Source organism: Aythya marila (genome assembly GCF_965140915.1).
Source record: "Aythya marila genome assembly, chromosome: 21".
Lineage (NCBI taxonomy): Eukaryota > Metazoa > Chordata > Aves > Anseriformes > Anatidae > Aythya > Aythya marila.
In genome coordinates, this window is record NC_139062.1 from 5,013,291 (window position 1) to 5,027,771 (window position 14,481).

Consider the following 14,481-nt stretch of genomic DNA (forward strand, 5'->3'; position numbering starts at 1 on the left):
ACTGAATGGCTGGAAAACAGCAACTAAGCAAAATTCAGCAAAAATATTTCGGTATCTGATATGAAACAAGAGAAACTGCATTCTGTATAATTCTTTTACATTTTAATTAATTCAATTAATAACACTTTCCATCAGAGCTTGACACCTATGCAGCCAAAACATGCTGCTGTTATTTCCCCAACACCCCTCAATTTAAAATAATCAATACTCTGAGTCCACGTTCAGATAACTTTTCAGCCCAACAACCCCATTTCAAACACAGAGGATTATTTCCACAGATTACTGAGCTGCTATTATTGTTAATCAATAAATTGGCAGCCAAAAGCCGTAACCCTCCTCTTGTTCATTTGCTCACCTCTCCCTCCATACTGCTGATTCTCACTAGCTCATTGAGGATCAATAAGGCACCATGGATTCGGTCATCACGGTTCATTCCTTTCTCCTTGGCCAAAGTCTCATCAAAACCCTTCTCAGCCTCTTCGTATGTATGCTTGGGGAAAGAAAAAAAAAAAAAAGAAAAAGCTCAATGACCATAACCGAAGCAAAGCCTGTGAAAATGGAGTAATATTGCCAGTCAAGAGTTACTGACATCCTGTAATTTTCCAATAGCCACAAACCTCAACTGAACAAGAGGAGAATATAATACCACAAAATTAAGAATCACATGGAAGTTGTGGACTCTGCAACAGAGTATGTTTAACAGCATTAATCAAACAGCCAGCCAAGCCATGGTACAAATTTCATCAATATCTGTGTTGCTTACTTGACCATGAGGAATCAAAGTTCACAACATCTGCCTGCACTTTTCAAACCTTAATTGATATTATGAAGCTTGAATCCATGTGGCAATGGCAGCAAAGCTGAAGATCAGGCAGGAGAATCTTTGCCTAATACAGTCAGTTTTACTAGCGTAGAAAAAACTTATCTGCTAGTAAGAGAAGATGACAATACATGGAAGACTGTGCGCCTGTAAAACTAGGTCAGACTCGAGAGCATAAGATGAGCTGCAGATAAAGCAATGGGCTCTTGATAAAATTAATTTTCCTGCTTGCTTTTAGAGTGGGCTAAGGGAACTACTCCTTTTGTAATCCATTATGTTTCCAACCTTTTCCAGGGGAGGCAGTTTTCTGCTGATAAAGCAGATGTTTTGACACAAGTGAAGCAGGTTCTTAGCTTAACTTTCATAGAAACTGGCACTTGATCATTTCCATTGCATTATGAAGAAGCTGTTTCACAATAAAGTTATTTTCTTACTCTGTACCACTGAGGCTTCTGCATCTCTTTTGGTTCCCGTTGAGTGGTGAGAATAAGGCAGGCTCTTAAGGCAGAAACAGCTCCCTCTCGAATGGCCTGTTTGGGATCCCACACAGCCACAAAAATATTGTCAAAGAATGGCTGCACTTGCTGGAAGAAGAAGGTAGGCACGCTGATTGCCAGCTCACGCAGGACAAGAACCTGGAGGTGGGGAGAGAAACAGTAACAATCTGTGAGGATGAACATCCACGGACAAAACTCATTTTCTAGAACGTAGCAACGTTTATTTCAACTGTTAATGTCTGTGAGCCTGAGCTGTATCCAGCTCTGTACTTTTACAGTTCATAGGGCAATGGTGTCTCATGTAGTCAATGGGCATTTCTAAGGTAGCAGCGATGAAGAAGCACTGTATCTGCTACGAGAACGTCACAGATCCTTTGACCTGGACTGGCAGCCACTCTGTTTCCCAATCAGAGCTTTTCCCCAGCTTTCCAAGCTCACTTCCTACCACTGTTAAGCAAGCTTAACCATCCCGTTCCACAACAGGTGACGACAACAAAAAGGATGACTTACAGCTGCATGTCTTCGACCTTCATTCCTGTCAGCCCCCAGCCACTCCAGAGCTCGCTTCACCTCAAACTCCACGTACTCGGCTGTGAAGGTGTCACCAGCCATCGCGAGCCGCCCGATAGCCTTGGAGGCCATCTCCATTACAACAGGGTCATTGGATGGTAAAAGGTTCCTCAGGTAGTTTGCAAACCTGCCAATACGGGTGGCGTTACCTCCTTCAACACCGATAAGGCTTGCTGTAGAGAAAGGGACAAGTGCTGTAGGTTGTCCACAAGAATCAGTGGAGCAGACAGTAGGTAATCCCTGATTGAGAGTTAGTATTCTCTATCCATTCCTTAAAGATTCCCGTTAACTCTTCCTAAACTGCAAATCCACAGGAAAAAAAAAATAAATCAAGTAATAAGAGAAGGTCACCGTTCTTTCGAGACTGAACTTGTTAAGCGGACAGGAAAATGCTTCAAGTAGCTTCATAGATTTTCCCCATTTTCAGTTTAAGAAAAAAAAAAGTCCACCCTGGGACCACAGACCCATTCCCAAATGAAAGGCATCCATCCACATGCAACTACCATGGCTGGTCCACCTCAGTAGAGAAGTCAAAGACTGAATGGACCGAGGAAATTGCTCTCCTCCATCAACCCTGGAGGTGGTCTCTCCAGGCCAGGGTGGAGGCACGCTGGCAGGGGGCAGTGCGGCAGAAGCTTGCACTGCCAGTGCCTGGGTTGTACCTGCTCTGTAGATAAAGAGGCCATCAGTGTCCAGGGTTGTCAAGCCGGCACCTTTCAACAGCACTAAATTCACAGAAACAATTTTAAAGTGATACTGTCAGCTTAAAAGCAGATGTCAACAAAGATTTCTCTACCTAAGGGGCTTCCGCTGTCTTCAAACATGTTGGGATTGGATGATTATGTCTGTGAACCTAACCCATAGGCAACTCCTATTTGGTTGTTAAAGTAACTGCCACAAAACAAGCTACTTGCTCAGAAAACAGGTATTTATCCAAGCTAATTTCCATAAGAGTCAAAACACAGGCAGCTCTGCCACATCACAGCAAAAGCACAACCAGAGCAATTGACAGAGCAGCTGATCAGAGTCAAAGCAAAGCCTTGTGAGCCCCTCCCAGGGATGGGAGCTGCTGTTGTTGAAGCAGGTAAATTTAAACAACAAGAATCCATCTACTCAGGCATGAAAGAGTTCAGAAAGTCAGCCCACTGTGATGCATATAAAATTAAGTGCACAAACTGTTCTCAGTTGAGCTCGAGAACAGAATTTTCACGTGATCAGCACTCGCATTTGATGCTTGACTCCCAGAAGAGCTCGGTGCCCATTAAGCACCAGGTTTTCATCCACTCTCAGCACTCAGCAGCTCCCATGCTGACACTTACAGACAGATTTCAGAGCCCAGCAACAAGCACGCACCCAGCTTACTGAGCAGTCAGACGTAACACCCTGCTTACGAAAGTTCATTGCTTTGGAAAATCTGTCCCAAGAGAGGAGGCACATGAAGAGAAAACTCACCAAAGGCATACAGTACTTTTACTTACCAATAGCCAAAATGCCGCCCTTCCTTTCATTTGCATCAGAGCTAGAGACCAGCTCAAATATGTGATGGTTCAGCTGATCATAAAACCTGGTAGACTCCTCCTGGCTCATCTGTAGAAGAAAAAATCCACATCAGCTCAAAGCATTCTGTCCCTCCTTGCCAGCCCCAAAACCTCCATAAAGACAATGCTTCCTAGGTTACTTAAATGGTTGATTTAATTTCCTTGTATACATCACAAACACAAATGAGTTTCTCTTCTTTGTGCCCTAGAGCCACTGAGTTTATTTATTCTGGTGCTTGACCACCCAGTCCGTGTCACCAGCTCTTCTAAATGCGGGGGCACAGGAGAGCTCTGTGCTACTCCCCACCTCCTTTTTAAGGCCAGTTTCCGTATTCCAAAATGTCCATTCCCAAAGCACCCAGCCAGTGCCCTATACTCATCTGACAGATGATGAGAAATTATTTGCAGCACTCACTTCGCGGAGCTCCATGGTGACATAATGCTGCAGGTCCTTGGCAGCTTTCGCCCTCGTCTCTTCACTGCGACTCTTCAAGCCATTGGCAAATTGTTGGAGAATGGATACAGTGCCCGACATGATGGTGTTACGCTGGGGCTCGGGGCATCAAGTCCTGTAAATTCTTCACAGACACATTTTGTGTTACTGCTTTTAGTTACCGAAATCTCTGGACTTCTTAACTCCAAAATATATAACCCATTGCATGAAGGATGCTGTTCCAGAAAAGCATGAAATAGTACAAGTAACGACTAGCTTCCTGAGGCACTACAGCCCTGTGATAAGACCTTATCATTGCATAAGGCTGTGACACTCCACCCCAGCCCTTTTGCTTCTTAGTTCCTTAAACACCACAAGATGCTGCAGTGGGTAAGGTGCCCGACCCACAGCGCTCTAACTCCAAGCCAAGGGTCACGCAACAGCTGAACACAAACCAGGGCAAAATTAAGTTTTGCATAGTAAGTAGGCACAACCACTCCCACGAGGATGCCGTTACCCTACCTGACTCCTGCACCACCATTTCCACCCAAGCTCCTCCACAACAACCCCGCTGCTCTGCCCGCACAGGGAGGCCCCAGCCACGGCCTGACAAGCGCTGCATTCCCCAGGAGATATTTAGAGAGGGGCAGCCTACTTATAGCAACACCAGTCACTGCGCCGGGATGCTCGCTGTCGCACCGCTCACCCCAACTTCCTCACGAGTGCTTCTTCAGGCAAAAAAACATTTGAAAGCTTTGAGCCCCCCGGTTTGCAGCTTACACAAACGCCAGCTTGACAGCAGGGCCCCAAAACCTCACCCCCTTCCCCAGATCCCCCCGGGGCGGCCATAAAACCCCTCAGGGCGATGCGGCCTCGGGGCTGGGAGCTCGGAGAGGCTCCTGAGGGGAGGCAGCGAGCGGCCGCCGCCCCCCCCGGGGGGCTCCGTCCCTCACTGAGGGCCGAGCCGGAGGGGGTCGGCAGCGGGAACGGGGAGGCTGAGGGGGAGGCTGGGGGGCCGCTGGGCGCTGACAGGGCGCGGGGAGCCGGCGCGGCGGGCGCTGAGGGGACGGGGAAGGGGAAGCGCCTGAGGGGAGGCTCCGCAGCCGCACTCACCGCCTCCGCCCCGGCCGCCGCCACCGCCGCCGCTCCGGGCCCCTGCGTCCTCCCCTCCCCCGCAGCCGTCGGCCCGCCGGGTCGCTGCCGGCCAATGGGCTCGCGGGAAGGGTTTGATAGGCACCGCCTCTGTCCAATAGAAGCGGAGAAAAGGGAAGAGACGCCCGCCCCTCAGCCCCGCCGCTCCGCCCGAGGAACCGCAAGGAGAGCCCGTCAGCTCCCGGCCAATCGCGAGACCGGCTGGCTGTAACTGGCGGCGCGTGCGGCCAATAGAAAGGCCGGCCGCGAGGGGCTGGTGAGGCGGAGGCCCGCCCTCCCCGCGCGCCGGCTGGCGGGTGCCCTCCGCTGCCGCCCCTGCGCTTTGTGCGCACGCGCCGAGCCTGAGGCGCGCTGCGGGGCCGCGCCCGCTGTGCGCCGCTCAAATGCGTCCGGGCGCCCATGACGGGCCCAAGGGCAGCCGGGGCGGCGCCCGGCGGAGAGGCCTTCGCCTACCGTAACGGCACGTGGGGCGCGGCGGGGACGGGCTCCTCGTCAGCGGAGCCTTGGGGGCGTTTCACGGGCCCAGCGCGGGGACGGGAGCCTGAGGCGGAACCCCCCGCGCGGGGCCGTGGCGGTGACGGGGCAGCGGCGGCCGTTGGGGCGCGAGCGGGTCAGGGCTCCCCGACCCCCCTCAGGCGCCTCCCGACCCCCTCAGAGCCCCACAGCGCCGTCCCCTTTCCCCTCCTGTTCTCCTCCCCTCACAGCCCTTCTCCTCCTTCCAGGTGCCGCAGCTGTGAGGCGAGGCGTCGAGGAGAGCATGGGGCCGGTGCAGCCGGAGGTCAGCATCAGCGCCGAGAGCCCCCGGGGCGGTGAGAGGAACGAGGCCAACGCCGTGCTGGCGGGGGCAGAGCGCGGCCCTCCCGGTACCTGGAGGCAGAAGTGCAAGGCCTACGTGCTGGCACTGAGGCCCTGGAGCTTCAGTGCTTCCCTCACGCCTGTGGCCCTCGGTAGCGCACTGGCGTACCGGGCTGAGGGAGCGCTGGATCCGCGGCTGCTCCTGGGAAGTGCCGTGACTGTCCTGGCCGTGCACGGAGCTGGCAACTTGGTGAACACCTACTATGACTTCTCCAAAGGCATCGATCACAAGAAGAGCGATGACAGGACTTTGGTGGACCAGATTTTGGAGCCGCAGGATGTAGTCCGGTTCGGGGTCTTTCTTTACACCGTGGGCTGTATCTGTGCTGCGGGGCTCTATGCTGTCTCAACGCTGAAGCTGGAGCACCTGGCCCTGATTTACTTTGGAGGACTTTCCAGTTCCTTCCTTTACACTGGAGGTAAGTGCTGAATCCTGTTTGTGTTGAGCCTGAATGTGAATGTGTTGTGGTTTATCCTGGATGGCAGCTAAACACCACACAGCCGTTTGCTCACCCTCCCTCTCTGGGATGGGGGAGAGGAATGGGAAAGTGAAGCCTGTGAGGTGAGGTAAAGACAGTTTATTAAGACAAGAAAATAATAATAACAATAATAATAACAATAATGATGATAATAGTACTACTACTAATAATGTGTACAAAGCAAGTGATGCACAATGCAATTGCTCACCACCTGCTGACCGATGCCCAGCCTAACCCTGAGCAGCCTAGCCCCCCCAACCCCAGCTAGCCATCCCTATATGTTGTTTAGCACAACATCAGATGGGATGGAATACCCCCTTTGGCTAGTTTGGGTCAGCTGCTCTGGGTCTGTCCCCTCCCAGCTCTTGCTGCACCCCCAGCCTGCCCATTGGCAGGACAGAATAAGAAGATGAAACGTCCTTGGCTTGGTGTAAGCACTGCTCTGCAACAATTAAAACATCGGGGTGTTATCAGCACTCTTCTCATCCTAAGCCAAAACATAGCATTCTACCAGCTACTAGGAGGAAAACTAACTCTGTCCTAACTGAAACCAGGACAGAATGAGCTGACCTGTCAGAGGGCTTCTGGAAGACCCAAATGGTCTAGTTAACTGCCATTAAAAGTATTTGATTTTATTTCTTAGATCACTGGTCCATTAACTGCTGTTCTTTCCCACTGACTGCTGTGGGAATGGACGCACCAAGTTCTTCAGTTGGACTGTAGCAATGAGGCATTATTATTTACGTATGGCTTTAGGTGTTCTTCAGAACTGTCACTGAAACTTCTTGTGATGCATTTTTCTCATTCCTGAGCTGTATAGCTCACTGCAGATGTTCTTTTCCACTGGTGGAATATTTTGATTTGGAATGTTGATATTCTTTAGATGGAGTTTCATTGAGAATGTAGAACAGCATGTGTTTCTTTTGAGTAAGAAGACCCTGTTCTTAGTGTTTTCCTGGGTTGGGTAGGTACAAACATGAGAGTCTGGGGAAATTAACAAGTTACATTTCCTTTATTCTTCTTGGCTTTAAAAAAAAAAAAAAAAAAAGGAAAGATGCTCCTCAGCCATAGCTACATATGTGCTGGTTGATTTGCAGTATTTCTGTGGGAAGGGCTGATCTGTTGTAATCCATTCTCTTCTGCCACTTGAGTTGTTTGATGCTTCATTTTATGCTTGTGTTTTGCCACAGGAATTGGATTTAAATATGTTGCACTTGGAGACGTGGTGATCCTGATCACCTTTGGGCCCCTGGCTGTCATGTTTGCCCATGCTGTGCAGGTTGGTTATCTGTCTGTCTCGCCACTGCTCTACGCTGTCCCACTAGCGCTCAGCACTGAGGCCATCCTGCACAGCAACAACACCCGAGATATGGAATCTGACCGGCAGGCGGGTATTGTCACCTTGGCTATCCTCATCGGCCCTACGTTCTCCTATATTCTCTACACCATGCTGCTCTTCTTACCCTACCTGATTTTCTGTGTGTTGGCCACACGCTACACCATCAGCATGGCCTTGCCACTACTCACCATCCCGATGGCATTCTCACTGGAGAGGCAATTTCGGAGTCGAAGCTTCAACAAAATTCCTCAGCGGACAGCCAAGCTCAATCTCCTTTTGGGGCTTTTCTATGTTTTTGGTATCACACTAGCACCGCCTGGTGCCCTGCCCAAACTGTAACAGAGCTGTGGAGTCAGGCCTCACAATGCAGTATTAATGCCAATTAACAGGGGATGATGCGGGTAGCTGACCTCTTACGGACAGTGGGAAGAACAGACTGTTTTGAGCTGTTGATTGTACGTGACTTCCATCACTTCTGGTCTTGGTTAGCTTGTACAGAAGACTTTAGAGAAGCCCCCTGTCAGTTCCTTGGAAAGGGGGAACTGCACGGCTCTGCTTAAGGAGTAGCAATGTGACCTGAGGACAAAAAAGAGTTTGAAGAAGGCCACCCTTCTGCCACTGGATGTTGAGTGTTTTGGTTTTTTTTCCTGTTAATGAAGTAAGATTGAGTCTCATGTAAACTGTCCTTTCCTTTCGCAAGTGTGGTGATTGCCGTTATCACTCCGTACCATGGTCAAGGAGTCCAGTGGCTCCTGCGTGGTAAACAGAAAACACTGCCAAATGTTTGTTTAGCATCATAACGATGTAGGTGCTATTACTTCACTCCCGTGTGAGCGTAATTCATCTTCATCAGTTGTATGTTTTAATTTTTGCTGTTTTTCTTTTCCTAGCCAAATTTTGAGGTTTTTCTTTCCAAGCCCCTTGAAAAGTACTAGATACTGATTCATTCACTGTTGTCTCTGCTTGGTTCTTATAGCCTAGAAAATTCAAAATTACTCATTTCTGTGGTGTGTTGGTGCTAAAATGGAGCACAACTAGTCCACTGCACAAGCTTTAAGCCAAAACCAGTGAATTTATATTCTGCCATAAAAGCTAAACCTGTAAATGCAAACCATGCAACTGAATAGCCCTCAGTGTGCAGAAAAACAGTTTCCAGTTCTGTATTTGCTTAGAATTAACTGAAAGGACAACCTTCTGTTCAAGGGGAGCTGAGGGACAGGGTGCCAAAATTCTGATTGGACAGGGATTAATGGAGTGGGAGAACAGATTAAAAAAATGTATCTTTTTGATGGCCATTCTCTCCTTAGTCAGAGACCTGTAGTATTATAATCAAATGTCCTAATGCAAGACCTAGAAGAAGCCCCTGTGGTAGCAAAGGAGAAAGATACAGGGTTTGTGAAACTTACTTCATTGGCTCTGCATACAAATTAGAACTGGGAACAGGAAGAAGTCATCTTCGGTAGCAGACTTTTTCTAAGGGAGTCCAGTTTTTGCATGACTGAATCACATTTAAATATTAAGATCTTTGAAGTGAGGTTTCCCACCTCTTTTCCTCCACCTGCACCTCACAGTGTTTTATTTTCTTCTGCAGCTGTCACCCATTGATACTTATTTGGCCATTTGGAGAACTGATTATTTCAATAAATATGGAGCAGTACAAAAAAACAAACCATGCCAAACACAACTGGGAAAAATCCAGTGGTTATCAGTGCAAAGATAAATTTGTTCCATTCTGTGTTACTTAGTGGCAACTGAATTCTGTGTTGAAGGAGAAGTCTTTATTTCCTGTATGTAGGGTTTTTGGTGAGATGTGTATTTACAGGAGTTGTGAAGAGCTTCCCAGGAGCTGATACTGGTGTTGCACTAGCGCTGTTAGTGCCTGGAGCACAGCTTTGCTTTTGAACCAAGTAGGGGCGTGCTAACCACCCTATCAAGGGCTGTTAAACATGAGCAATAAACTTAGCATCCTCCATCTGTCCTAGGTAAGTTACACATCTGAGAGTACTGAGTATTGTGGGAGGGCAGTGTGCTGCTAGTGGTGAAGCTGAGTTAATGATGCCAAGTTACATAGTATTGATGGTTAAATGACTTTTTATGGCTTTGTGCTATCCAGCTGTTGATCTCCTCCTTTATAGCTGAGCTGTAGACAATGAGGAGCATTCCTTGCCCACAAGTTTTTACAAGCTACCGGTTTGTTTTTTAATAAAATTGGGCAAGTGATCTTTCTAATCTGACTAGGCCCAAGATGAGAAAAGATGGGCTTCAGCAACTGTCTGCTGCTTCCTACAGCAAAACACTTATTCAGATTAGAAACATGAGAAAAAGCAAAATTTCAGCTCAGGTAGATGTAAGCAGATATCCAGAAGCTTTCGGAAACTTCTTTGAATACAGACATACACAACACTGTATCTACTCTTGTTTTTTTTTTTTTTTCTTTTGTACCTACATAATAAAGAAGAGCCTGGCTCTGAGACCCACTTCACATTTTGCAAAGTAAAAGCATTTCTAGAGATGTGGACTGAGCCTGTGAATCTGTTAATCTTAAACTCATAGATAGATGGGTTTATTAAATTAATCTCAGCATGGCTTTGTTGTTACCCTTTGTAGCAGCTGTGTGCTTTATTTTATGATAGTTTGTTTTTATATAGCTATCAGTTTAACAGAAAAGTTATTTTTTTCCTATGCAAGTAGAGTATTTGAGCTAAATTTGTTAAATTAACTAAGACATGGGTCATATGTCCAATAACTGTGATTGAACTGGTGGAGAGAAAGATCTAGAAAATGATTGTTGCTGGAGTAATGTGTGCAATTGTAGTTGTGTCTAGGCTGTGCAGGGTGTCTGCTGCTGGAGGACCAGTGCTTCTTGTTACAGAGATGAAGGAAGAGCTCACTATTGTGTGCGTGTTTATAGAACACTTTTCAGGGAGGGGAGTTTCAGAGCAATTTAGTAGTAAGAAGGAGACTAAAATCAGTCTAAAATGCTTTTGCTTCCTAGCATGTGCTGGTTGCCTACAATTCCCTGTCTGTGAAGGTGTCATTCCAGGTTCTTGGGGATACTGATAATGCATCACACTTTCTTCACCATGCCTTTGAGGAAGTCATTTCACTTTGTGTACCAGAAAACAACTAATTTTTGCCTACCTCACAGGGATGCTGAGCCGACATCACTGTCATAGCTTTGAAAGCAAAAAGTGCTTTATCTCTGCTTTCCAAAAGTATTATATGCTAGTATTAGGAAGAGGTTTGGGTATGAACTAACCTAACAGGTGACTTAACTGATGTAAGTAGACCAAAATAATCTCCACACAGACATTGAGTAGTAAGAGAGGCTCCTTTACTGGTTTCTTTTGTGATCAGGATGCTGGCTCTCTTTCCAAATCTTTCTCCTCCCTGTCCCATGCTACCTTCCTTGAATATAAACCTTTTAAACTTCTTACAGGTCTCTCTTGATGAGCTGTGTTGTGATGTGATGCGTCTACACTGGTAGATGAGCAGATCTGGGGCCCACCTGTAAATGTGTCCTAAAGCACCTTCTGGCCTTTCTTCTTATCCAATAGAACGTCTGAATGTTACTGTTAACTATGCTGTGTTAAATTATGTTATATTATTCTGGTTTTGCACATATATTAGTGAATTCTCCTGGAACGAGGAGGGTCTTTGTCTGCAGTGGTTGTAGTTTAAGTACATGAAAGCTCATACCCTTTTTGTGTGGAAGAATCCTTTTATGAATCACAGTCCTGTCCTTTCATATCATCGGGTACAAAGTTCAGTAGCAGTGATCACTGTACATTAATGGCAGACATCAGAGTAGTGGAAATGTTTTCATCAACGAGCAGAATTTCATTTGATGCAGTTCTCTGTACCACATACTGTTCAGCATTTGTAAGGCGGTTTCAGCTGAACTTTTAATCTTTTTAATAAAGATGGACTTTTTCATCCTCACCTGTGTGAGCTGCCATTCTTCCAGTGCCATGGTCTCTGCTCTTGGCTCGCGGTGGTTTTATTTGCTCTCTAGGACTGTGGCTGCATAATGCCTCCCCTTGTGTGTCACAAAGCCTAAAGCACGGTTTGAAATTTTACTGCCTTGGTTACTGGTGCAATTGGCTATACAAATTCATGCCCAATTAGCTTAAGGAGGCTGTTATTTGTCTTACGTGCTTTCTGGCTTTCTTCATATGTGGTTAAAGTAGTTTGACCAGTATAGAGAGACCTGAGGGTGTAACTGAAACCACTTATATTCTCTTAAAGTCCATTTTCAGGTCAGTGAAGGGCTATGCCCAAGGACTATATTGACTGCGGCAGCGTTTCCTCTTCACCACATTCTGGGGCTTGATGTTCAGTCCTGTTTGGGAGGAAATGTTATTCCCTTGGAGTCATTACAAGGTGGAAACCTTTTCTTTGTGCTGTGTATCTTCATTTAACAGGCTGCTGGCTTGATAGCCCCTCCTTCACCGTGCTGTTTGTTTCACTTGCTATCCTTGAAATAGCACTGATGGACTCGGCACTAAAGACCTGTCAGGCTAACCCTCACAGGAGGAGGCTTGGCATTTTTTTTAATGAGACCCTTTATTTTTAAGGCAGGTGAGACATGCTACGTTCTGCTGATACCTGAAGAATTCTCAGAACTGCAGCAATTCCCTCCTTTCTCCCACCCTATTTTGATTCAAACTTGCCTTTAAACTTGGAACAAAGTCTGTGCTGCACAGAGCTGTGGCCTGAGCCAGCTTCTTAGGAAGCAGATACAATTTACCCTCATTTAGATTTGCACCCTAGTATGTACTGCATATGTGCTTATTCCACTGATTTCATCAGATCTAGAAAAATATTTTAAGTTAAAGTTGATTTCAGCAATTTCATTAAACTTGATTTTTGAGAGACTGTATATAGGAGTATCAGTAAATTCATTTTTATGATAAAGTCTCTCAACAGCTCCCCTTTTTTCCCCTCAGATTATAGATGTTACACTTCTGAACAAAATGTCCTTTGTACAGTAAATGTTCTGTGTGTAAGGCTAACAACAAATGGAAAATGATAAAGAATTATATACATGCTTGGAGGGAGAGGAATACACAACATCACAAACTGTTCTGGTTCCACCACAGCCTTGGGAGGCAGACAGCAAATTTGGCTGCTGCTGTTGAAGTTGTGTGTGTACAGATCTTTTGTGGAGGTGGGGCAGGGACACTGTGAGAGGTGCAGGAGCTGCAGTGATGAGCTGAGCTCAGGGTAGATTTAAAGCTTTAATCCCAAAGTTTTTCCATCTCAGAATTGGAACACTGTCTTCTTTTTAATGCTGAAACAAATGTGTTAGTCAGAAGAGACAGTGAGGCATGGGGAATATTTCTCAGCCTTTCTGAGGTGCAGAGTGTGCTCAAGGTGATAGCATCTGAAGATAATTTCAGAGAATAAAGTGCAGAACAGCATGGCATCCACACACACATAGGGTGAACCCAGGAATCTTTTCAAAGCAATATGATAAAGCTATTCTGAATGTCGAAACCAGTCTGCTGAGCGTCCTTTAGCAGGTTAGCCTGTTGGGTGATAGATTAGCTGCTGCTGGACTTGTTCTGCACTTGCTTGTAACACACACTGTTTTGTTCTGGTAGCAAGCAGAAAGGACCAGAAAGTGGCTTTGTCTTTATTCTCTGGTCTGTGGTGTAAGTGTGCAGTCTCTTTGTGGTGCTGTCGCAGATCTGGCCCAAGGTGGTGTTTGTTTGTTCTTTTCCCCTCTGCTAAGAGCTGTTCTGACAGTCTGTGCTTTTCTTCTAGTGCATTTGCAAACAAATCCCCGACGAACTAGTAGATGGTCAGCTTAAACTCCCTTTAAAGAAACTGGACCTCTAGCAGGAAATGTTTAGATACTGGAAATTCATGCAAAATTGAGCAGCTTTTTGTGCAGGGCTGCCCAGGAGGAGGCTGTGATTCCGGCTGTCCGCAGGTGGCAGCAGCGCTCTGCCCGTACCGCTGCGGCATCCTGCGGTGCCTGGGCCCGGGGCTGAGCTGCTCTGCCAGGGGGGCTGCTGCTCTACAAAATTGATCTAGAATCGAGGTCCACTTTTACCGAGTTGCAAAATGTTTCCCGCAGCAGCCCGTACTGTTATTGGAAAAGAAGCATGGTGATTTTAAGGATTGCACAGGCTCAGGTCAGCACTCCTCTTTATTTGGGAGGATTTATTTGCAGCCATGGCAGCTAGGAGTTGCTTATTTTCCCACTTTCAGATAGTGGATCAAAAATCTGCAGGACTATAGAGAAGGGAGACTTTCCAAATACATACTTAAAACTACCTCATTTTTTTGTCTCCACAGGAATTCAGTTTAGCTCTATTTGTAAAAAAATTTTAGTGTTGGTCTGGTGTTAGTGTTGGTACCTCAGTGGGTCTCCTCTGGTCTCCTCTCCATTTTGAAGGTAAATGGCTGCAGATGAATTTCTAATGTGCAGATTATGGCTTGACAGATGCTTCTGACCCAGGCAGGTAACGGCAGAAACAGGCATTTGAAGAAAGCCAGTCAGCTCTATCTTACACTTTTAAACCCTTTGCTGATGGCTTAACGAGCTTATTGTGGTCAGATGCTGAGAGCATCTTTCAAAAGAGTGGGGCCAAGCTGTGCATCACGGTTAATACAAAAATAACCATCAGTGTGGGGGAAAAGTGCAGCGTCTGCACACTTCGTGGGCACTGAGATGCACTTCTGTTCAGGCAATTACTTTTAACGCTCACATCTTGAATCGTTGTTGGAAAATCTTAATAATTCTATAGTGCTATTAAAGGCTTGGGTTATATTCTCCCCATTTCTTAG

The 14,481-nt window shown here is 46.7% G+C and overlaps 2 protein-coding genes across 4 annotated transcripts in view; one reads left to right on the forward strand and one right to left on the reverse strand.

Annotated features, from left to right (window-relative positions):
• MTOR (mechanistic target of rapamycin kinase) overlaps positions 1-5,000 on the reverse strand; it is a 65,009-nt gene extending 60,009 nt beyond the window's left edge. For both annotated transcript variants that reach the window (XM_082777160.1, XM_082777159.1), the window contains exons 1-6: positions 4,972-5,000; positions 3,841-4,003; positions 3,366-3,474; positions 1,828-2,060; positions 1,255-1,455; positions 356-490 (exon numbers count right to left, since the gene is read on the reverse strand). In XM_082777160.1, the coding sequence (XP_082633286.1) occupies positions 356-490; positions 1,255-1,455; positions 1,828-2,060; positions 3,366-3,474; positions 3,841-3,960 (798 nt within the window). In that variant the 5' untranslated portion in view covers positions 3,961-4,003; positions 4,972-5,000. The remainder of the gene's footprint in view (positions 1-355; positions 491-1,254; positions 1,456-1,827; positions 2,061-3,365; positions 3,475-3,840; positions 4,004-4,971) is intronic.
• Positions 5,001-5,363: 363 nt separating this feature from the next.
• UBIAD1 (UbiA prenyltransferase domain containing 1) lies at positions 5,364-8,357 on the forward strand. Of its 2 annotated transcripts, none has more exons than XM_082776939.1 (3): positions 5,364-5,470; positions 5,733-6,284; positions 7,535-8,357. In XM_082776939.1, exons 1-3 carry the CDS (start codon positions 5,410-5,412, stop codon positions 8,020-8,022), a joined length of 1,101 nt encoding a protein of 366 aa, XP_082633065.1. In that variant the 5' UTR covers positions 5,364-5,409; the 3' UTR covers positions 8,023-8,357. The 2 variants fall into 2 exon arrangements, with proteins under 2 accessions (XP_082633065.1, XP_082633064.1); XM_082776938.1 differs by having other exon boundaries at positions 5,373-5,620.
• The last annotated feature ends 6,124 nt before the right edge of the window (positions 8,358-14,481 follow it).